The sequence below is a fragment of the Triturus cristatus genome, chromosome 3_2 (genome assembly GCF_964204655.1).
Source record: "Triturus cristatus chromosome 3_2, aTriCri1.1, whole genome shotgun sequence".
NCBI lineage: Eukaryota > Metazoa > Chordata > Amphibia > Caudata > Salamandridae > Triturus > Triturus cristatus.
In genome coordinates, this window is record NC_140584.1 from 477,112,070 (window position 1) to 477,135,995 (window position 23,926).

General features: G+C 46.4%; 1 protein-coding gene across 1 annotated transcript in view; it reads right to left on the minus strand.

Annotated features, from left to right (window-relative positions):
• RIC3 (RIC3 acetylcholine receptor chaperone) overlaps positions 1-23,319 on the minus strand; it is a 220,833-nt gene extending 197,514 nt beyond the window's left edge. The window contains exon 1 of the mRNA XM_085648120.1: positions 23,104-23,319. Coding sequence (XP_085504246.1) covers positions 23,104-23,218 — 115 coding nt within the window. The 5' untranslated portion in view covers positions 23,219-23,319. The remainder of the gene's footprint in view (positions 1-23,103) is intronic.
• Between the last annotated feature and the right edge of the window lie 607 nt (positions 23,320-23,926).

Sequence of the window (23,926 nt, forward strand, 5' to 3'; positions counted from 1 at the left end):
CCCCACCAGCAGTGCGCCAAGAGGCAGAGTGGTGTAAAAATGGGCATGGCCTCGGACCACCTCTCTGCAATCCAGCTGTGTGGTGCATACTAGAGGTACCTGATGGGCTAGTTGGTCCCCAGGGACCCTCACTATTCAAGTGAACTTAATTCTCCAACTTAGAATGTGCCAGGGGGCGTGTTTGCAGATTGTTGCAGGGAGGGGGCGGGGCCTCCGGCAAGATGCCAGCTTTTTTTTATATATATTTTTTTTAGAAGGGGGGCTGTGTGGCCCCCCTTCTTTTACCATTTTTGGGGCCCTGGGGACCCCATCCCCCAGGGCCTGACCCCTTTTTATTTAAAACATTTTTTTTTAAATGGGAAGGGGGCCGTGCAGTCCCCCTCCCGAGGGCAATTTAGGCCCCGAGGACCCCTTTCCCAGGGCATTGCCAGACTTTTTTTTTTTAATAAATGTGATTAAAGATTGCCCCGGGGAGGTGGTGGTCCCCGGGGCAGTGTGAGGGGGGGCCAGAGCCCCCCATACTTCATTTTTTCTATTTTAATCCCCGGGGAGGTGGCGGTCCCCGGGGCTTGGCGGGCCCGTGAGGCTCCCCACACATTAATAAGCATTAACCCGGGAAGGTGTCAGTCCCCGGGGCAGCGTGGGGGGGGGCAGGAGCCCCTCACAGATTTTACATATAAGCATGGGGAGGTGGTGGTCCTCGGGGCTGCGGGAGGGCCGCATGACACGTGCATAAACAATTAAGCCCCGGGGAGGTGGCGGTCTCCAGGGCTGCAGGGGCCCCCGATGGCCCCCGCTACATAAATAAGCATTGCCCCCGGGACCTGGCCCACCCGGGGGCTTAAAAACAAAGCACGGGAGTCCGCTCTTCGTTTTTTTTTATTTCTACGACAGGGTTTGCGCACACAGGGCGACCCAGCTGAACATTTCAACCAAAAAATGTTTTTTTGGGGCCTGGGGGTCCCTGTGGGACCCCCTGATCAGGCCTGGGGGATCAGGGTGTTCTACCCTGCCCCCTTCTTTTGTTTTTAATGTTTCTCTTACCTTTTTCCCCTCTCACTGGGTCCGAGGCACAAGATGGCTGCCAACACTTCCTGGTTTGAAGTGTTGGCAGCCAATCAGAGCCAAGCTCGTGCTCGGGTGGGCTCAGCCAATCAGATCTCAGAATTCTCAAATATATATATATCTGTAAATCCTTAAATAACTCAAAAACTACTAAACAGATTTACATCATTTAAAAAAAAGTGTGCTTTCTGGACCAAGAGCTAACTCTGCCAAATTTGGTGTAATTCCGTTCAGCATTTCAGGCTGTAGCCGTGTCTAAAGTTTTCTATGGCAATTAACATGGAGAAAACAGGTTTTGGGACTCCCCTTCTTTCTCAGCCCCCCCTTGATGAATCACCCCGAATCTTTCAAGACAGGAGCTGACCTGAGGGAACAATTGGTTTTGTGAAGATTCGTGAAACGGCGCCAAAGTTATGGGCAAATCAAAAAATGCTTTCCCTATGTAAACTAGGTTCCAACTATAAGTACCTACTGGCGACCGCCAGTAGGTAATATATATATCTATATATCTATATATATATATATATATATATATATATATCTATATATATATACACCTACATACTCACACACATATATAAATATATATTTTAACATATTCTAAAAAAAAAAGTAGGTATTGCTTTGTAGTCTTATTTGTATGACACATTGCAGTACTGATGAGGTGCTAAACTCCTTTGGCAGACGGGTAGCATGCTAGACCTTAGGTTTTGTATAGTTGAAATGTTATGTGGCTTCTGTTTAGTCTCCATTTTAGTTTCTCGTTTTAACTCAGCACAATTTTTTAATGCTGGTTTGCACATGTTTTTCAATTGAGTGGGTGGCCTTTGCAAGCATTTATTTCTGATAGCCCTGTTGCCCTTTATTCTGAACATTTAGTTCCAGGGTCGCACAAAATCACACCATGATGCATTGGTTTATTTTCTATGCTCGTATGGAAATGCCTCTTCTGCTTTAGTCTAATTAAAATGTTGTTATACACCCCTAGCACAGTGTGATAAGCTTGATGTTTTATTATATAAACTGTGTCCATGCTGAAGTCAGTGATAGGTTCACTTCCTGCCAGACTCATTATGAAATGCTGCGGAGAGCTGTAACTGAGATGCAAACATGCTGCCCCTGACCTTCATCCTGAAAAGGAAGATAACTGCACACTCAGACGGAGGTGCAATTAATTCATGAATGCATTGAGCTCAGCTGCCTGACATACAGTACTAAGGTATGGGGCTAGGTCATTCCAATTGGCCTAGCAGATGGGTACACTCAACATGCTCTCTTTAGCATATGGAATTAGTAATAGGTAGGAGCAACTTAAGTAACATTAAGTTAAAATAGTTGAATTGTTTTTGTTTTTCACCATTCTAATAATGATTTTAACCATGATGTGTCTCATTTTTCTGATAATGCAGTTCATGTTTTATATACACAGATTAGAGCTTTTCAATAACCGTTGGAAAATGCAATATTTTTCTTTGTGACACTTTGGGCATGCAAAAGTGACAAACAAAAGGGTTAGATCTGTTACCACGATTTTGTTAGGAATCGGAGAGTCATGTTCTAGGTTAATGACAACATATATAACTCTGTAGTTTTAGGAGTTTACATGCGGTACTGTGAGCTACCCAAACAGATCAACTGATTATATAAGAAGACAGTCTCTATATTATGAAGTTTTGTTGTTCTATATGCTCAGTCCTACTGGATTCGTAGAAACCGTATAACAGTAAGAGTATAGGTTAGCGCTGCGGCTTATGTAGAAAATGTCTGGCTGGTGTGGTTAATAACCAGAGATTTTTTTTGTGTGATATATGTTGTTGTGAATGGCTGTGCAAGGGAGCAAAAAGGGATGTAAGATGTCATTGAAGGTGTTTTGTCTGTTTGGAATGGTTTAGGAAATCAAGGGTGATCCAAGTGGACAGATTTGTGGTGTTATACTTTATGTTAAGTGATTTCTCTTATTGTGTCACTTCGAATGTGAAGCAGTGCTTATGAGTAAGGTCGATAAAAGGAGAGGTATAGTTGAGTATGTGGCCTGAAGACTGACAGTTGGATTCAATGGAAGGCTATAAAATATCTGTAAACTAAGAGTTGATCACTGTAAACCAGTACCCAGTGGGCTGTTACAAGTACACATGCACGTAATTCTTGATCGTTAGCTCTTATTTATGAGGAGAGCTCTTACACATGCACATCATTCTTCATTATTCGTTCCTATTTGTGTGGGGGGCTGTTAGACTTGGGGGTCTCTAGTTGGCACAGGTAGGTATTTGTGACAAATAGGGACCCTTGCCTCTATTCAGGGTAAGGGGGTACACTCCTAAAATAACCCCTGCTCATGCCCTTGGTAGCTTGGCACGAGCAGACAGGCTTATCTCAGAGGCAGTGTGTAAAGCATTTGTGACCACATACAGTAATCCAGTGACAACACTTCAAATGGACACCACACAGGTTTTATATCAGAAATAAGTATACTGTATATAGATTTACCATAAACGACAAAAATACACAATACTAGTACTTTAAGATGGTAGTTTTTAGCTTAGTTCAGTTCAGTTCTTAAGATGCGACACTTTGCGTCAATGTACCTTACGATGCGTTGCACTTCCACGACAAGCAATGTCGCAGCGATGGAAATGCGGCAAAGTTCTGGTGCAACGAAATAAAGACGTGAAGATCTTCCAGTTGCGGCACGCTTCTCCGGTGATGCGAGTAGTTCTCGGTTCGAAGCGTGGACTGCAGCGGCGACACCCTTGTTCAGAAGTGCGACGGCAACCGCTCCAACTGCGACACTCTTCTCCCACGATGCGTGAAGCTTCCGCACGATGCGACAACTACAGCGGCGACATCCTTGTTCAGATATGCGACGGCAGCAGCTCCGCCGGCTTCTCGGGGATGTGAGGCGCTTTCTCCGATGCGGTGCAATGCGACAGTTCCAGCGGCGACACCCTTGTTCAGAAGTTCGACGGCAGCAAAAGCGACGGCGACACGCTTCTTCCTCGTTGCGAGACCCTTCTCTCGATGCGGTGCAGTGCAACAACTCAAGCGGCGACAACCTTGTTCAGAAGTGCGACGGCAGGCAGCAGCGACGGCGACACGCTTCCTCTTCGTTGTGAGACGCTTCTCTAGATGCGGTGCAGTGCGACAACTCCAGCGGCGACACTCTTGTTCAGAAATGTGACGGCAGCAGCAGCGACGGCGACACGCTTCGGCTTCGTTGAGTCGCGCTTCCAGCTCCTTGCGACATGCAGTCCCTCAGAAGGCCCAAAAACAGCAGCAGGCACTTCCAAAGAACTCTGGGGAGCTGGGGGTTGAAGTCTGTTGTCCCTGAGACTTCAGCAGGAGGCAAGCTCTGTTCCAAGCCCTTGGAGATGCTTACAAGTTGAAATAAGCACACAAATTCTTTTCTCCTTCCTTTGGCAGTCAGGCAAACCACTGCAGGCCAATCTTCCAAGCAGCACTTCAGCTTAGGGATAGTCTCTCCTCAGTTTCTTCAGGTTCCGCTCCTCAGTAAAGGTTTCTTCTTGTTCCAAAAGTGATCTAAATTCTTGGGATCAGGAACCCACTACTTATACTGCAAAATCCTTTGCTCTCTCAGGGCAGAGGGGCCTTTGCCCAGTCCAAACCAGTTCCTGAGCACTCTGTTAAGCAGACTTCTCCTTTCCTTTCACAGTGCAGGGCAGAAACATCAGACGCCCCACAGGAGGTGGAGCCAGCATTGTGGAAGGCAGGCACAGCCCTATTCAAGGTTCAGGTGTAACCCCTCCCTCCCATCTAGATGCAGATCTCTCTATTCACCACTGGGCTGACCCATCCTGTCTCTTGGAATGCCCCAGCCCTGTCACTCACAGAAACCAGACAAAGGAATACACAACCTAGCAGAGGCAGGCTTGAAAGGTTAGGCATGAAAATACCTACTTTCTAAAAGTGGTATTTTCAAACACAGAATGTTAAAACCACCTTCACTAAAAGATGTATTTTATCATTCTGAGTTCAGGCATACTAAACTCGAATTTCTACCATGTTCTCTGAGTCAGTTAAGATTATAAACATGTAATAATCTAACAGCCCATTCTGGCCTATAGAGAACAGGTAGCCTTGCAATAGTGAAAAACTAAAATGGCTTTAATTCACTATCAGGACATGCCACACACATCAGGGCATGTCCTACCTTATACTTACAATGCACCCTGCCCTTGGGCCTACCATAGGGGTGCCTGATATGAAGAAAAGGGAAGGTTTAGGGACTGGCAAGTGGGTGCACTTGCCCAGTCAGCATGACAGTACCAGACGGCACACAGGCTCTGCAATGGCAGACCTTAGACACATTTTACAGGGCTGCTTCTGTGGGTGGCACAACCAGTGCTGCAAGCCCACCAGCAGCATTTGGATTTACATGCCCTGGGCACACTCAGTGCACTATACTAGGGTCTGACAAGTAAACCAAATCAGTCAATCATGGAATCACTAATCAATACAATAATTTACAATAGGGACAGCATATGCACTTTAGCACTGGTCAGCAGTGGTAAAGTGCCCAGAGTCATAAAACAGCCAACAACAGGTCAGAAAGAATACAGGAGGAAGGCAAAAAGTTTAGGGATGACCCTGCAAAAAGGGCCAAGTCCAACACAACCCCCTTCCAGCCAAAACGCAGGGTAGACCAATCACTACCTTGATGGGCTTCCCTGCTTTGGGCGATAGAACAAGGACCTGGCCCACCACTGCAGCGGCAGACTCCAGTTCTACACCGATCTGAACCTATTGGAATCCCTCTGTCCATACTCTCAGGGCCCACCAAGCCAATCCATGGGGGACCCTTCTCCTCACCTGTGGACACCACCTGTGAAGCATCTAACTTTAACTTGCTCACAGGTGTGTCCCAACAGACAGCAGCAAACCACAGTGGCCACGGACAGTGGTCATGGATGAGACCCAGGCCTTATGCCTCTCAGGGCTCTCAAACATCTGTGGCATCAGAGAGCGGGGGGCAGTAGCCCCAGGTGTTTGGCACCCTTTGTCCATCCTCCCTTCTGTCAGGTCAGGTATGACATCCTGGCACTGACCCACCAGCCCCAGGCCTGTACCCGGCGGCTGGACAGGAGACTGGGGTGGGCTTTCCCACACCCGGTCCTCCTCCTCCTTGTTGGAGGTCTGTACCCTCCCACCTGGAGTGGTCCCCCTTCCAGAATTGGCGGGCACCTGTGGCAGGTGTCCTGCACAATTCACCCACCAGTTCAGGGGTTCTATCCTGCAACTGGGCATTCAGGTCAGGGGGGACACCCTGAACCTGGCCCTCCAACCCAGGGTCTAAACCCTTCAGCTGAAGCGGGGTAAGAGGCGAGGACTCCCTCCCTCTGCACCCCCTTCCAGATGGCTGTACCCTCCCACCTGGAGAGGTACACCAAGAAGACAGACTGGTAGGAACACTGATTACAGATGTCCCTCCCTCCAGGTCAGACAACACCTGAATCTGGCTCTCCAACCAAGGGTCTAAACCCTCAGGCTGCACCAGGGTCAGAGGCGAGGACTCCCTCCCTCTGCACTCCCTTCCAGAGTACTGCACACTCCCAACTGGAGTGGTACCCCTAGAAGCAACCTGGGTCAGGACACTGATTACAGTTGTCCCACCCTCCAGGTCAGACAACACCTGAACCTGGCTTCCCAACCCTGGGACCAACCCATGCGGTTGAACGCTCGCCTGGCACACCAGGACTTCCCGGGGAGCATGCATGCCCCCCTGAGGGTGACACATAACTCATGTAGTGTGACAGTCTGCCTGGCGCAGATCTCCTGACCCCTGTCCATCTGACAGTGCGCGAAGATCCCCCAGGACAGAAGTGGTGTCACCATGGTCATTCGCTGGTGATGCAGCCCTTCTGGCTGACCCCTGACCCACTGGTTCTTCCAATGGGGACTCTTTCCCCCTCTTACCCCTCACTCTGGACTTCTGCACCCTCCCAACTGGAGCAGTACTGCCAGACACCAGAACTGAGTGAGGCCTGCTTACAGACACTCCCTGTTAACCAGACACTACGGGATCCGGCACAACGGGCAGCCCCTCAGGACAGACTAGGCTCCCCACCTGGTGTTCCCTTAAAGAACCATCCAGGCTCTGAGCCTGAGGTTGGGCACTACCGAGACATAACCCATTCTCACTCCTTCCCCTTAAAGACAGGACGTGAGGCCCTACACCCCTCTCACTACTACAGGACCTAGCTGGGCTACTCTGAGCCACTTCCACCACCACACAGGGTTTGAAGATACCTGAACCACTCATCTTGGGATCACTCCCCAATGCCTCTTCAGACCCTCTGGAATCCACCAAAAGGTCGGCCTCCAATGAGAGCTCCCCGGGGTCAGAGAACTCACTCTCCAACAGATGTTGGCATTGCTCTGGAAAACAGCGACTTACAATATGCTCTATCACAATTGGATAACACAGCCCCCTAGCAGGGTTAACCAAACTATCCTTCACCTCACCATCCAGTGCCTCACACACGTACTCCACACCACTCTCCTGAGACTGGCAAGACAGTATCTGACTGTCTCTGTCACACAACCCACACTCTTATGGGCAGTCTTCACACTCACATACCAGGACTTCAACTTTGGGGGAACCCCTCTCCCTGCACCTCTCATCTAGAGTCAGTAGAGTGTCCTTCCCACCACTAGGACCATGAACCCCTGCGCCAGTTACCCTAATGCCCTCAGGGACACTGCACACTACTGGAGCTACCTCAAGTCCTTGAACCTCCTGGTGTATGTTAACCCCCTCCTTCAAGTCAGGTGCCATGTCTCTGGGTGTGTGTACTACTCTCCCAGCACTAGATAACTGAATATTGCTGCCACCATCTGAGCTGGATTCCACCTCCAACTCAGCAAAGCTCACTCTGAGTTACACACATTTCTTGTTGCTAGGCTGGGACACTCATGGCCTCAAGCCTCTCGAGCTCCATATCAAACTTCCTCATTCTCAAGTCATGCTCCATTTGCATTTTTAATTATCTTCTAGGGCCAATTTCCTATTCTCCAACTCCAGTTCTCCACTCCACTTGAGCTTGGCCAGCTCCATTTCATGCATCCTACATCTCTCTCTGTCCTCCCAATAAAAATCAACAGATGCTATGGATGCTGCTTTACTCATGGTGGCTACTTGGCAGTTCTTGGCAAAAATAGAAAATCCCAAAAATAAATCTACCAAAAAGTATGTGGTTGCGTTATGGTCTGCACTCACTAAGTAGTGTTCACCAATCACTGTACATAAGTCACAAATGCAAGTCCAGAATCCTCACCGCGGATCACCAATGCTAGATTTGGGGGTCTCTAGTTGGCACAGGTAGGTACTTGTGACACATAGGGACCTTTGCCTCTAGTCAGGGTAAGAGGGTACACTCCTAAAATAACCCCTGCTCACCCCCTTGGTAGCTTGGCACGAGCAGACAGGCTTATATCAGAGGCAGCATGTAAAGCATTTGTGACCACATACAGTAATCCAGTGACAACACTACAAATGGACACCACACAGGTTTTATATAAAAAATAAGTATACTTTATATAGATTTACCACAAGACCATAAACGACAAAAATACACAATACTATTACTTTAAGATGGTAGTTTTTAGCTTAGTTCAGTTCAGTTCTTAAGTTGCGACACTTTGCGTCAATGTACCTTACGATGCGTTGCGCTTCCACGACAAGCAATGTCGCAGCGATGGAAATGCGGAAAAGTTCTGGTGCAAAGAAATAAAGACGTGAAGATCTTCCAGTTGCGGCACGCTTCTCCGGGGATGCGAGAAGTTCTCAGTTCGATGCATGGACTGCAGCGGCGACACCCTTGTTCAGAAGTGCGACGGCAACAGCTCCAACTGCGACACTCTTCTCCCACGATGAGTGAAGCTTCCGCAGGATGCGACAACTGCAGCGGCGACATCCTTGTTCAGAAATGCGACGGCAGCAGCTCCGACGGCGGCGCGCTTCTCGGGGATGCGAGGCGCTTTCTCCGATGCGGTGCAATGCGACAGTTCCAGTGGCGACACCCTTGTTCAGAAGTGCGATGGCAGCAACAGCGACGGCGACACGCTTTTTCCTAGTTGCGAGACCCTTCTCTCGATGCGGTGCAGTGCGACAACTCCAGCAGCGACACCCTTGTTCAGAAGTGCAATGGCAGGCAGCAGCAACGGCGACACGCTTCCTCTTCGTTGCGAGACGCTTCTCTCGATGCGGTGCAGTGCGACAACTCCAGCGGCGACACCCTTGTTCAGAAGTGTGACGGCAGCAGCAGCGACGGCGACACGCTTCGGCTTCGTTGAGTCACGCTTCCAGCTCCTTATGACACGCAGTCCCTCAGAAGGCCCAAAAACAGCAGCAGGCACTTCCAAAGAACTCTGGGGAGCTGGGGGTTGAAGTCTGTTGTCCCCGAGACTTCAGCAGGAGGCAAGCTCTGTTCTAAGCCCTTGGAGGTCCATACAAGTTGAAATAAGCACACAAAGTCTCTTCTCCTTCCTTTGGCAGTCAGGCAAACCACTGCAGGCCAATCCCCAAGCAGCACTTCAGCTTAGGGATAGTCTCTCCTCAGTTTCTTCAGGTTACGCTCCTCAGTAAAGGTTTCTTCTTGTTCCAAAAGTGATCTAAATTCTTGGGATCAGGGTCCCACTTCTTATACCCCAAGATCTTTAATTCTCTGAGGGGAGAGGGGCCTTTGCCCAGTCCAAACCAGTTCCTGAGCACTCTGTTTACTAGACTTCTCCTTTCCTTTCACAGTGCAGGGCAGAAACATCAGACGCCCCACAGGAGGTGGAGCCAGCATTGTGGAAGGCAAGTACAGTCCTGGAGCACTTTGTTGACAGGGTTCCTTCTCTTCAATCACTGTGCAGGGCAGAGACATCAGCCGCTCCCCAGGAGGTGAAGCCCTCATTGTGGAAGGCAGGCACAGCCCTATTCAAGGTTCAGGTGTAACCCCTCCCTCCCATCTAGATGCAGATCTCTCTATTCACCACTGGGCTGACTCATCCTGTCTCTTGAAATCCCCCAGCCCCGTCACTCACAGAAACCAGACAAAGGAATACACAACCTAGCAGAGGCAGGCTTGAAAGGTTAGGCAAGAAAATACCTACTTTCTAAAAGTGGTATTTTCAAACACAGAATGTTAAAACCAGCTTCAAGATGTATTTTATCATTCTGAGTTCAGGCATACTAAACTCGAATTTCTACCATGTTCTCTGAGTCAGTTAAGATTATAAACATGTAATAATCTAACAGCCCATTCTGGCCTATGGAGAACAGGTCGCCTTGTAATAGTGAAAAACTAAAATGGCTGTAATTCACTATCAGGACATGCCACACACATCAGGGCATGTCCTACCTTATACTTACAATGCACCCTGCCCTTGAGCCTACCATAGGGGTGTCTGATATGAAGAAAAGGAAAGGTTTATGTTATGTTATGTTAACCGGAATTTGTAGAGCGCGCGGTCACCAAAAGGTTTAATGGCACTAATTGTGTAAATGTTGCGACGAAATGAGCTAAGCGTAGCTTCGCGAGTACAGCCAGGTCTTGAGGGCCTTTCTGAAACCCATCAAGGTGTCCTGCATCCTGATGTTCAATGGGAAGGAGTTCCAGAGGTTAGGAGCTAGGTAGGAGAACCTGCAACCGCCTTGGCGTTTAAGTTTGAAAACTGGGATGGTGAGGAGTTTAAGGTGGGCAGATCGGAGGTTGCGGAGTGGGGCATGTTTGATGATCAGATGATTAATGAATTTAGGGCTCCTGCAGTGCAAGACCTTGAAGATCAGACATCTGGTCTTGAAAGCAGCACGTTTGCCGCTGGGAAGCCAGTGCAGTTTGTTTAACAGGGGACTGGCCGAAAGCCATTTGGAAGTTTGAATATCAGTCTCGTTGCCTGGTTTTGAGCTATTTGTAGTCGCTTGAGTAGGTACGCCGGCAGACCAAGGTAGATAGAGTTGGAGAAGTCCAGGCGCGAGAGTACCAAGGAGATCACTACCTGAATGAGTGCCGATTGGGTCAATAAGTGGCTTATTTTCCTGATTTTCCTCAGTTGGAAGACGCAGGAAGAGACCATTGACCCCACCTGACCTCTGAGGGAGAGGTCAGAATTAAGGGTGATGCCCAGGCTTTTCACTGAGGTAGAGGGAGTGGGGGGTGGTCCGAGGTCCGTAGGCCAGAAGTGGGGGCCCCACTTGATCTCGCTCCTTCCCGGCAATACAAGTTCTGTCTTGCCGGGATTGAGTTTGAGGTGGTTAAGGTTCATCCATTGTTGGATGTGGAGCATGGTAGCTTGGAATTCAAGGGCAGAGTCAGGGGAATCCAGTGTAAAAATAAGTTGCAGATCGTCCACGTAGTTGAAGGTAGTTACCTTCCTGTTTTTTAAAGAGTTTACCAAGGGTTGTAAAGGTTGAATAGGTGAGGTGAGAGGGACGAGCCCTGAGGCACCCCACAGAAGGTGGCGGACCTAGGTGCAGTGAAGGGTCCAAGACGGACTGCTTGGGTTTGATCATCGAGGAAGGATTTAATCCAGTTGTATGCAGAACCCTGAAGGCCAGCCTGTTCGACACGAGTTAACAAAATGTTATGGTCGACCGTGTCGAACGCGGCCGACAGGTCGAGGAGGACCAAGGCTTGAGAGGTTCCCCTATCTGCGTTTGCTCTCAGTGTGTCCAGGACTGCGAGGATAACTGACTCGGTGGAGTGGGCGGGTCGGAAACCTGCTTGGTTGGGTTCTAAGTATTCAGACTGTTCTAGAAAATTGGTGAGAGATTTAGCGACATGAGCCTTGAGAATTTTTGCTAAGTAAGGGAGGAGAGAGATAGGGCGGTAGTTTGAGGTATTTGCTGGATCAGCTCCTAGTTTTTTCAATAGAGGGACCACTATTGCGTTCTTAAAGGTGCTGGGGACCTTACCCTGAAGAAGTGATTCGTTAAGGAAGGGGAGCACACTGTGAGGGAGGGTGGACAGGACGTCCTTAAGAATGTAAGGGGGACAGCAGTCGTTTGGGGAGCTGGATTTGACCCGGGCCAGTAGATCTAAGAGAGACTGGGGGAGATGGCGGGGAAATGATCCATAGTGATGGGGTTGATAGGTGTAATGATCGCGTCGACCCTGTCTGAAGAAGTAGGGATACTGGTTTTGATAATGGCGATTTTGTCCAGAAAGTAGGTGTTGAGGGAGTTGCATAGAGCCTGAGTGGGTGTTTGGATGGGGTGAATTCTTTCAGTGTTACAGAGGTTGTTGACTATGGTAAAGATTTCTTTGGGTGTGTTGTGTGCGTCCAGAATTCCAGCCGAGAAATAAGCCGCTTTGGCCTCTTGGATCGCTCTTTTATAGTCCTTGCAGGCTAAAGAGAATTGTAATTTGTCCTCCATGGAGTAGTTACGCCTCCATTTCCTTTCTTTCTGGCGCAGCTCGAGCTTTTGCTTTTTCAGCTCGGCAGAGAACCATTTATGAGCCTCTGTGTGTCGTGCACGTGAGAATTTAGTCAGTGGAGCATGAGTATTACACGCCTTCAAAAGCCATTCCGAAATATTGGCGTCTGAGGTATTGACGTCTGGGTCGAGTAGGTATGGAGCTGGCTAGGGTGTCTATAAATGCAAGTTTGTCGATGGCTCACCATTTCCTACTTGTACCTCCGCTTGTTAGAGGGATCTTGATCCTAGAGTTGGTAGTGATAGTGAAATCGATAGAATGATGATCAGACCATATGCAGGGTAAGATGATAGGGGTAGATATTATAAGATTAGAGGACCAGATTTGGTCCAATGTGTGACCTTTTATATGGGTGGCAGAGGATATGTGATGAACCAGATTCAGGCTGGACAATAGCTCTGACAGTTCTGCCACTTGTGGTCCACCCGAGGTATCATTTAACCAGTAGTTTAGGTCGTCTATGAGCATGACCCTAGCGTAGTTGGTAACAAGGTCAGCCATTTGTTCGCTTAGGGAAAGGGGGAAGGAGACCATCGCCTGGGGGGGGACGGTAAATTAATACACAGAGGACAGAGCCGAACATGGCGTCTAATTTGATGACCACATTTTCCACCTCAGGAAGGATGAGAGGAGTAAGGGTAGTGAACTGATAATCTTTGAAAATAATAGCGGCTACCCCTCCGCCGTGTTTTCCTGGGGGCAGATTTGCCACCAGGATGTAGTAGTCCGCGGGGAGGGCTGCTAAGATGTCAGGGGCGGAGTTTTCAGTAAGCCATGTCTCAGTGAGCAGAAGAACGTCTGGTTTCTAAGATCTGAGTAGCAAGAGGATGTCGAGTTGATGTTTAACTAAGGAACGAGTATTAAGATAAATGATACGGAGAGTAGACTGGTTAGATGGATTAGGATTGGCGGTGGCCGGGTGGTTGGAGTTTTGGATAGATGGAGCAGCATGGCAGAGCATATCTGAATATATATTGTTTTCCCTGATGTGGTTGTGCGTGGCTAGCTCGAGGGGAGAGCGAATAGTGGCTAAAGATCGAAGTGTCTCTGGAGAGTATTTGAATAGTAGGCCATGAGTTGTGGCCCCTGGCCCCGGCTGGGCGCGGACGGGCGCAGACGGGCTAGCCTTTAGCGCGCCTTCGGCGTGCTGTCGGCGCGCCCGCTGCGCTCGTCCGCTGCGCTCCCGTGCTGAGGTGGGCATTTGTACCTGTGCTCCACCTCCTTACGGCCGATTGGCTGAGGGCCTGGGGAGGGGAGTGCCCAGGGGAGGTAACGCTGTGTGATCGAGCAGGCAGGGATTAGGCTGATAGCTTTGATCAGTTTCAAAAGCGCCACAGTTACAGTTTTTAAAAAGGATTAAAATACAATTTCAGATTCAAATTACAAGCGCTGTGAGATCGAGCAAGCAGATTTTCGGCTGAGAGCTGTGGTCAGTTTAAAAAGCGCCGCAATTACAGTTTTTAAAAGGATTCAGATGCAATTTCTGATTCAATTACAAGCGCTGCGCGCCGCCGTTCCAAGCAACAATTTAAACAATTGCTGGCTCCTCGCGCTGAGGCGAGCTTTGTACCTGCGCCCCGCCTCTGGCTCCACCTCCTTACGGCCGATTGGCTGAGGGTCTGGGGAGGGGAGTGCCCAGGGGAGGTAACGCTGTATGATCGAGCAGGCAGGGATTAGGCTGATAGCTTTGATCAGTTTCAAAAGCGCCACAGTTACAGTTTTTAAAAGGATTCAAATACAATTTCAGATTCAAATTACAAGCGCTGTGAGATCGAGCAAGCAGATTTTCGGCAGAGAGCTGTGATCAGTTTAAAAAGCGCCACAATTACAGTTTTTAAAAGGATTCAGATGCAATTTCTGATTCAATTACAAGCGCTGCGCGCCGCCGTTCCAAAGTTTAGGGACTGGCAAGTGGGTGCATTTGCCCAGTCAGCATGACAGTACCAGACTGCACACAGGCTCTGCAATGACAGACCTTAGACACATTTTACAGGGTTGCTTCTGTGGGTGGCACAACCAGTGCTACAAGCCCACCAGCAGCATTTGGATTTACATGCCCTGGGCACACTCAGTGCACTATACTAGGGTCTGACAAGTAAACCAAATCAGTCAATCATGGAATCACTAATCAATACAATAATTTACAATAGGGAGAGCATATGCACTTTAGCACTGGTCAGCAGTGGTAAAGTGCCCAGAGTCATAAAACAGCCAACAGGTCAGAAAAAATACAGGAGGAAGGCAAAAGGTTTTGGGATGACCCTGCAAAAAGGGCCAAGTCCAACTGGGGCTTTTACACATGCACCTAATTCTTGATTCTTAGTTCTTATTTGTGTGAATAAGTTTTCTTATTTTTTAACATATGTTAAGATACTTGCTACTTGAGAATCTATAGTGCTAGAACGCCATACTACTGGAAGATGGGCACAATATAAATGCTGAGAACACAGCATAAAATCAGTTGTCTTCTACTTGTGTGTTTTATAGTGAAAAATACCATGAAAGTCCATTCTTGGTGAAACTTCCTACAATTCTCTGACGAAACGCATTTTTTGGCAAAGGGTGAAAAATATGTTTCGACCAATTTATAAAACATAGTATTGCAGTTTGATGTGCGAGTCTCTATAAGTGTGGTCCATAACTGATTATTTAAGGTCAACACATTAGAAAAAGGATGGGGCTATTGGAAAAATCACGGCAACGACAGAGAAGAAACATCATGTACAGTAAAATTCCGCTCACTTTCCAAGCAGTATGGTATCTTGAGAGAGCCATCGCTGTATGCGCAAAGTAAGATCAAATCTAAGGGGCTTTGAGAGCTGCTTCTGAATCTCAGCTTTTGAAACATACACAACTTATGCAGTAATTACTTAAGTCTATTTCCTCTCTGATGAAATGGCACCAATGGACATACTCGTTGCTGGGATGGAAAACTCCTCTGAGTGGTGATGGACTTTGTAACCCTTCCCTGAGTGCCCAGCTGTACTGTTGTCTCAATACCTAATTTCTGATTTTTGTTGTCATAGACAAACACGGATCATGCATGTCCCGACTGACATAGGCCTGTCTCACAGATTACAGTCTTATTACACTCGGTGGGGTGCCCAAAATGCTACCCTCATATTGGTGAAAGGTTACTGCCTTTACCAGCAGTTAAGCAACACAGGCATATTGGTGGCAGCATACTGCGTAAGCATCAGTAGGCGTGAACAGGTCCTTTTTAACCTGGGTAAGGGGAGTGAGGTCTACAAGCTCACTTTTTGAAGATCCACAGTTGTGTGTTTAACTCACCCTTGGTCTACATCTGTTAGATGTGAAGTGCTGTGCAGTGCAGTAGTGGTAACTCTAAAGTGGCTGTACATGTGACTGGGAAGGGCACAGTACAGGGATAGAGCAGTGCTGTGCCATGCGTGCATCGTGAGTGCATGCGCTGGGTGTATGCCTAACTGTGAGGAGAGCAATTCATGAATGATGCAGTGCTATGCAGTGCATGCATGGTGCGTGCATGGACTTGGTATAAGTGTACCTGTGAGGCGTAGTCCATGAAGGTTGTAGTGTTGTTCAGCGCGCGGTTTGAATGTGTGCACTAGCTGTAGGTGTGCCTTCAAGTGGCACAATACAGAAAGGCTACAGTACTGAGAAGCACTGAGCAATGCACGCAGAGTGAATGCATGTGTTGAGTATATGTGTGCACAATACTCAAAGGTAACAGAGCTGGACAGTACGTGTGCTATGTACAAACACTGAGAGCGTGCCTGCAATTATACATTACATGGAGGACCCTGGGTTCAATTTTGAGAGGCCGAGGCCTGCCTGGTGATGACATGAGGAGGTAGAGGACTCCCCCAGACAGATTTGTCTATTGCTGCACTCCTGTGAGCTGGGTGGGACACAATGGAGAAGGGAGAGAGAGACTTCCCCTGTACATGTCAAACAGTACTCTTTAATTCAGTTATAGATCACAAGGAAGGATCATGGAAACTTTTTAGGAAGGAGGTGTGGCTGATAAGAGAATTATATAGAGCAGAATGGAGTGTCCGAGATTAATCTTTTGATGCAAATATCACAGTGGCTAACATCCAGGTGTGAACTCTAGTCACTCATGTGGCCTGTGATGTGGGACTATCAGCTTTAGAGCCTCTCCTGCAGTGACAGGTGGCTTTTCAAGAGAAAGAGGGAGAGGAGTAATACATATTTTGAAAGAAGCATAATCCCAACATAAAACTTCAAAGTCCCAGACCCAAATAAACATTTGGTGTCAAGAAATGGACTAAAATATTGGCATCTGCCAAGCAGCCCAATTGGGCTGTGTGAGGAGGGGAAGCTCTGCAAGACTTCTGCCTGTGACCAGGACTGGGGGTCGAACCTGCTAGTATCCCTGCTAGTAGAGGAGACATCACCTAGGGAAACCAAGACAACCTGCTCTGGACCACGGAGCACCACCACATGCCAGCTTGCAAAGACCAGTGTGCCCTGTAGGGAAGTGGAGAGCGCTGGAGGGAGCGAGGTCCAGTGAGGAGCCCTGTCGAGTGGACTCCCAGTGCAAGGTTTGAGGAGATGGCTGCTGTACTGATCGGGCCATAACCCATGTGCATACTCAAGTAGGTAACCCCCTTATGCCAGGAGGAGCCATGAAAAGACTGCCATGAGGTAAGGGCGTCAGCTTGTGTAGCACCTTTACGGTGAACCTGTATGCCAGGAGGGGTTGTCTTGCAGAGGAGGGCTGAAGTTTGTGTGACACCATAGCAGCAACCCCGTGTGCCAGGAGGGGCCGCCATGGTAAGGACTGCTAGTGGTGTAGCAACCCCTGCAGTGGTGTAGCAACCCTGTGTGCCAGGAGGTGCTTCCAGGAATAATTGTGGCATGCAGATCAGGCAGAAACCTGTTGTTAAATAGTGGGTTCCTTGATGAATGAAGACACAGGAGTCTGGAAATCTTCTGAAGTTTTTTGATCTTGGTTAAAGGTGTAAACAGCTCAGCCACCCAACTGACAGCAGGCTGCTGTCATTACAGATGCAAACATTCTAACTCTGAGCCAGGGCAGCTTTTACATTCCAGAACACACATATGTCACTAAGGGATGCTAATGACTACAAAACACATAAGTGTCATTACAACATATCTCCCTCCTTTATATAGAACACAAAAACAAAAATTAAAAAAAATAAAATAAATGAAAGAACAAATAAAATAAATATCATGAAAGCATTATACAACATAGTCATACAGATATGAAGGAGTACGAGAAATCCTGTTGGACCTTTTAACAATTTCAGGAACAGTTTTATCTCCAACATTATCTGGAGAAGCGCACAAATGATCATTTTTACTACATACAGCAACAAGATCCAAATTCCAAACTCTGTGGTCAGAAGTTCTTACAGCGTTGTCAAAAACTTTAATAACCCTTATAGGTTTTGAAACTTTAGCACCAGAAACACAAAATCAAGGCATTTTAATCTTAACTAGATCACAAACAGAAACTTTGGTTGTTTTGACAGCATACCTTCTCCATAACTCGCTGGAAGACAGAGGCGGCGGAGACTAGGTCAAAGGGAAGTCTTATAAATCTAAAAGTTCCAAAAGGTGTAACGAAAGCAGTTAAATCTCTGGAGGACTGGTCAAGCCAAATCTGGTGGTATGCCGATGTCAAATCAATTGTACTAAAAATCTTGGCACCACGTACCATACTCAAAAGTTCAGAGATGTTTAGGATTGGATATTTATCTACAAGTACACATTTGTTGAGCTGTCTGAGATCAACACATAATCTCAGGGACCCATCGGCTTTCCTAGCAGCCACTACAGGAGACAACCATGATGTTCCTTCCACCTCCTCAATGATGCCCTGAGATTTAAGCTTTTCCAACTCTTTTAACATTTCATCTTTAACAGTGAAGGGAACATTATGTACCTTACTAGACATTATGTACCTTACTAGATACTGGAACGGATCCTGGAGACAATGTTATCTTATGACAATAACCCTTTAAACACCCTAGCTTGTCTCCAAATACTTGCGGATATTCTTCCATCAGCTGAGTTTGTAGGGAAGAGTGATCAACAGACTTGATAACACTTCTCTCTTTAATAATAATAGGAGGAGTATTATTGGGGTCTAACATGACACCTAGATCTTTCTGATGCCACCAACTAATTATACTGTCACCCTTCTAGGAGACATAGATTTTACCAAAAGTAAAACGACCTTCATACTCTATTAGGCCCACAAAATATCCTCTCAGTTAAATGGGATCTCCCCCATAGGCAGTGGGGCGGATGTCAGCTTTTAACAGTTTAACTTTTGAACTTAAATTATCAATGAAAGATTTACTTGAAATGATAGTCATTTTTTCACTGGAGTCGAACAACACTTTGGTTTTATGACCTTCCACAAGTATAAAATCTAAAGGCCCATCACCTCCGACTTGAACAACAATCTGTCCACATTCAAAATCATGTTGATCAGTTGAATTCTCATGAGAAACCTCATTGACACTTTGTTTAGAAGCTTTGATTCTGCAGGCAATAACAAAATGACCCTTCTTTTTACAATACGTGCATATAGCATTCAAAGCCGGACAGGATTTATCATTTGGCCAGTGCCCAGTATTGTTACATCTATAACCCTTATTTTCCTTATTAAATTGTAAGCAAGACCTGTTAGTTTGTTTGTCTTTTGTTTGAGATTTTATCTGAGAGTCTTTTGGCTTGGAAGTTAAATTTGTGTTGACCACAGAAACATCTTTATTATGATCTTTCTTAATTTCTTTGACACACTCTAGTGAATGTTCAATTCTGTTGGCCACCACTTGGACTTCATCCAAAGAGGGTTCATCCTTGAGCCATAATTCATCACGCACCTTCTCAGACACACAACCAAGCATAAATTGATCTCGTATTCTTTCGTCAATGAGTGTATCAAATTTACAAGTCGAAGCTAAACGTCTTAACAGTGACATAATTTTCAATACTTTCACCTTGTTTTTGCATACGTCTACCAAAATGGTAACGTTCTAAGATAGTACTGACCTTAGGCAAGTAATATGCATCCACTTTATAGATACACTGCTCAAATTCATTCATATTTGCTGCAACACTGTCTGGAACGTCTGGAAGATGATCGAAAACATCTTGCCCCTCCGATCCAAAACAGTGCATGAGCAAAGCAGTTTTTCTCTCAACACTGAGAGAGGTACCACAAACGCGAGCATAACGCTCAAAAACTTTTTTCCATTTAGACCATTTGATAGGAGGATCTCCTGGACATTGTAAGAAAAATAGAGCTGCAGTAACGTTCTGCATGACTTTTGTATGCTCTGTACAATAAAAAAAAAATATGCAGAGAATAAGGTTAAAGTAGATTTGTCACAAATAACATCAATAAAGTACAAACAAGAATACGGGAAATTATTGGTGACAAAAAAAATATTGTTGTGCGTGTCAGCGCCGTAGGTAGAATTGTAATAAAATGTGGAGAAAACACGCTGAATGCAAATTAAGTTGTGTGTGTCAGTGCCATGATGAAGACACACTGGATGTAAAAGAAGCTGTGCGTGTCAGCGCCGTTAGTAGAATTGTAATAAAATGTGGTGAAGACGCACTGGATGTAAATGAAGCTGTGTGTGTCAGCGCCGTAGGTAAAATTGTAATAAAATGCGGTGAAAACACTCTGCACAGAAAAAGTGGTGAAGACACGCTGGATATAAATGAAGCTGTGTGTGTCAGCGCCGTGGTGAAGACACACTGGATGTAAAAGAAGCTGAGTGTGTCAGCGCCGTAGGCAACTCTCCAGATAGACGTGTTTATCAGCATAAAAGTTTATTGAAGCGTGCACACTAAAAAAAAACATGTTGAATCTAGAAGGAGCCGTACGTGTAATCAGACTTTCTGTGTGAAAAAGGCAAACACTCTGTAAATAAATAAGCTATGCGTATCAGTGCTGTAGATTGCTGTGCACATCAGCGTAATAAAGCACAAGTGTACGAAGAAGACACGCTGTACATAGATTAGCTGTGCGTGTCAGCGCTGTGAACTAGCGTAGAGTGGAGGTATTGCTAAGAGATGGTGTCCACTCAATGAGCATCGGCGTAACCAAGTAACAGGAACAAAGATAGTTCCAATTGAAGACAGGAAATGTAGGACGCTGCGTTTCACTGGCAGCACGTCAGACCTTCTGTGACGGGTGCAGGAAACGTAGGACGCAGCGCTTCACTGGTACGTCAGACTTTCAATGACGAGTGAAGAGAAGGTAGAATGAAAAGCGTGACAGCGCGTGAGAGTAGGAGGTGCAATTTGAATCTAAATAGCGCAACCGCCAGGTCCACGGTAAAATATAATGAGGGTTTTATTGTTGAAAATGAGTCTAGTTAAGTCCCATAAAATTTCAATTTAAAACACTTAACAGTGCTGTTTTATAAACGTCCACCTAGAAAGTCAAATTCTCTTTCTTTTGCACCCCGCTTTAAATGTACGGCGAGAAAGTCAATTACTTTGTAAGCAGAAGTCTGAAAAGTAATTCGACTTGATAAGCTGCATGCGCTGAGTATAAAAAAAAAATCTTACTTGAGAGTTTCGTTTTAAAGTGGAGTAAGACGGCATCGAAGTGACGGCTTCTTTAATTATCCAAAGATGAGATTACCACTGATTCATGAAGCTGGAGTTGAGCTGTTTTTTACCCAGTCGTCGCCAGTGTTAAATAGTGGGTTCCTTGGTGAATGAAGACACAGGAGTCCGGAAATCTTCTGAAGTTGTTTAATCTTGGTTAAATGTGTAAACAGCTCAGCCACCCAACTGACAGCAGGCTCATCTCAGTACAGATGCAAACATTCTAACTCTGAGCCAGGGCCGTTTTTACATTACAGAACACACATATGTCACTAAGGGATGCTAATGAAAACAAAACACATAAGTGTCATTACAACACCTGTGAACTATGAGCAACAGTGAACCGTAGGTCAGCAGGAGCAACGAGGACTGCAGCTGATCTGAACCCTTGGACCGAGTGAGGACTTCATGGGAACATTGTCCCCATGTCCCACATCGGAATCAGCCTCCCTTTAGGAAGCATAGACACTTACCGCGCAGGAGGAGCGCAAAAACACCTCTGGCTGCTGCCAGAGCAGAGCCGCGTAGGCTATAGGAGAGCAGCGTAGGCTATAGGAGAGCCTGCGCTGGCCGAGTCCTGCTGCAATGCTTGCATACAGTCAACTCAACTGAGGAGATCCACAGCACGCTTCCTTTTTGCTGGAGCGGGTAAAACTTGTTACGGACCTATCAGGTCCTGCTGGGACTCACTCCTGAAAGCGTTGAGGCGCTACAAAACTTTTGATTTTATATGAAAAGTCAGAGGGGACTCATAAGTTAAGGCCTGCTAGTACGCATCCCCTGACAGGAGCTAGTGAATGGGGAATAATTCTGACCACATTGCGACGAACAGGTAGGGCAGGGACTTGCCACTGAAACACTAGTGCCCAGACCTCAAGGGGGGAAAGTGTTGCTGCCAGTGAATGTCATAATTTTCCTTTGTATGAGTAGACAATACAAATATAATACTTCTTTTTTAATTATAAAAGTAAGCATTTGGCTAGACATTGATTTATTGCTGCTGCACACTCTTTGAGTTATAAGCCACATTCACCAATCAGTATCTACACCTCCTCCTCGAGGGAGCCTTAGACTGCTGGTCCACAGCTACCACTTAGAGGCAAGTGCAGTAGGGGAACTTGGGCTATGCTCAGGGTCCATAGTAAGTTGGGCCCGGGAACACCTGGAGTAAAAGACCTCAACCCCACGGTTGGGCCCAGAAACCCCTGCGTGTCCCGTAGCCATTTGCAAGGAGTTCCGATACTCGTCAAGGTCAATAAACAGAACTACGAGCGCTGTTTATATTTTCTATACATCCATCAAAGCCTGCAATGTCATTCACCATGAACCAAAATTGGTGAACGCAGTCGGAAGGACAATTGTAAACAATCTGGAGGCGATCATACTATATTCGATTGATGATACATCCCATGTCCATTACTGTCATCATGTCTTTACCCCACCAATGCATACAATTAACATCAACGTTTAAAGAAGTAAATGAGAAGACAACAAACATAAATGCTAAATAAGGATTACACGAATCTGATTTATTGCAACATACAAACGCAGAAACTATACTAATTTTGTGAACTCAATTAAATAAACAAATGCACCTCACACATGCACCAGCCTTTCCAGGGCAGCAGATCACTGGAGAAGCAAACAGCTGTACATTTTCAGTAGTGCATGTGAACTATATGATCGGATATACAAATGATCTATATTTATACCACACAGAAACATGTCGATATGAGTGCTCAGAAGACGCAATAGACCCTCTGCAGTAGGCACTTCCATTACAGTGCTAATGGATTGTGGACACAGACTAGATACACTGGTGTCGCGTATGTAATGTTAAGCTTGGCAATTGTCAGTAGCATTACAATAAATTATGCAACACTTGGACAATAAATGTAAAACAGAACTGGGCAAAGTGAAAACCTATCGAAACGGTCGAGCATCCAGGGATGAGGGCTGAGATACATGTCACTCATGGATGGAGTCATCTTACCTTCCTGCGGCACTGATGGCTTTCCTCTATATAAAAACGTTTTAGGGAGAAGCAGAGAGACGCACAAAACAAGCCCAGACACCAACGCAACTTTCTGGAAAGTTGACAAGGTCATTTTTGCGCCGAAGATAAGGATTGCGGAGAAGGAGAGCGTAGACAATAACACTGGCTGCAGCTCCAGTCCAAACAAGCAGCCACAATAGCAGAACAACAGAGCCAATGATTTGTTTGAAGGCAGTCGCGGGGAGAAGGCTTCCTCCGCCATGCAATACAAGGCTATTTCCTATTGGTCAGACCGAAAGCCTCTTCATTGGTTAGTTATTTCTGCTTGACAGACGTGATGTTTAAGGTCCGTTTAAATGGACAGATGTAACTGTACTTAGGACCAATTGATCTGGCCGCACCGTACGGGATGATTTAATTTTGAAGAATCACATCTTGCTTAATACATCTATTTTGCCATTAATTTAATAGGAGCTGCTTGCTTCGCAGAACGACAAGTTTTCACATAGGTAGCCTCTAAGACATGAAAAAAAATACTTTTAGCTTTGTTTGTGAGACACAAACGTCCTGATGCTTTTTCGTGCTTATTTTTTGCCACACCGTTAGCTGATGCACGGCGGTACAAATATTATAGTGACTTTTTTAAAACTCTTCTGAAATACGTAAGACGACCCTGGAAAAATGTCTTTTAGGAATTCAAAAATAGTTACTCTTAGCATAAATACTAACAGAAACAAGCATTAATGAAGCCAATAGTGATTTGTATGTGGAATCAAACAAGAGAAGGCATTCACGGAGGCGGTTGAAACATATACATATT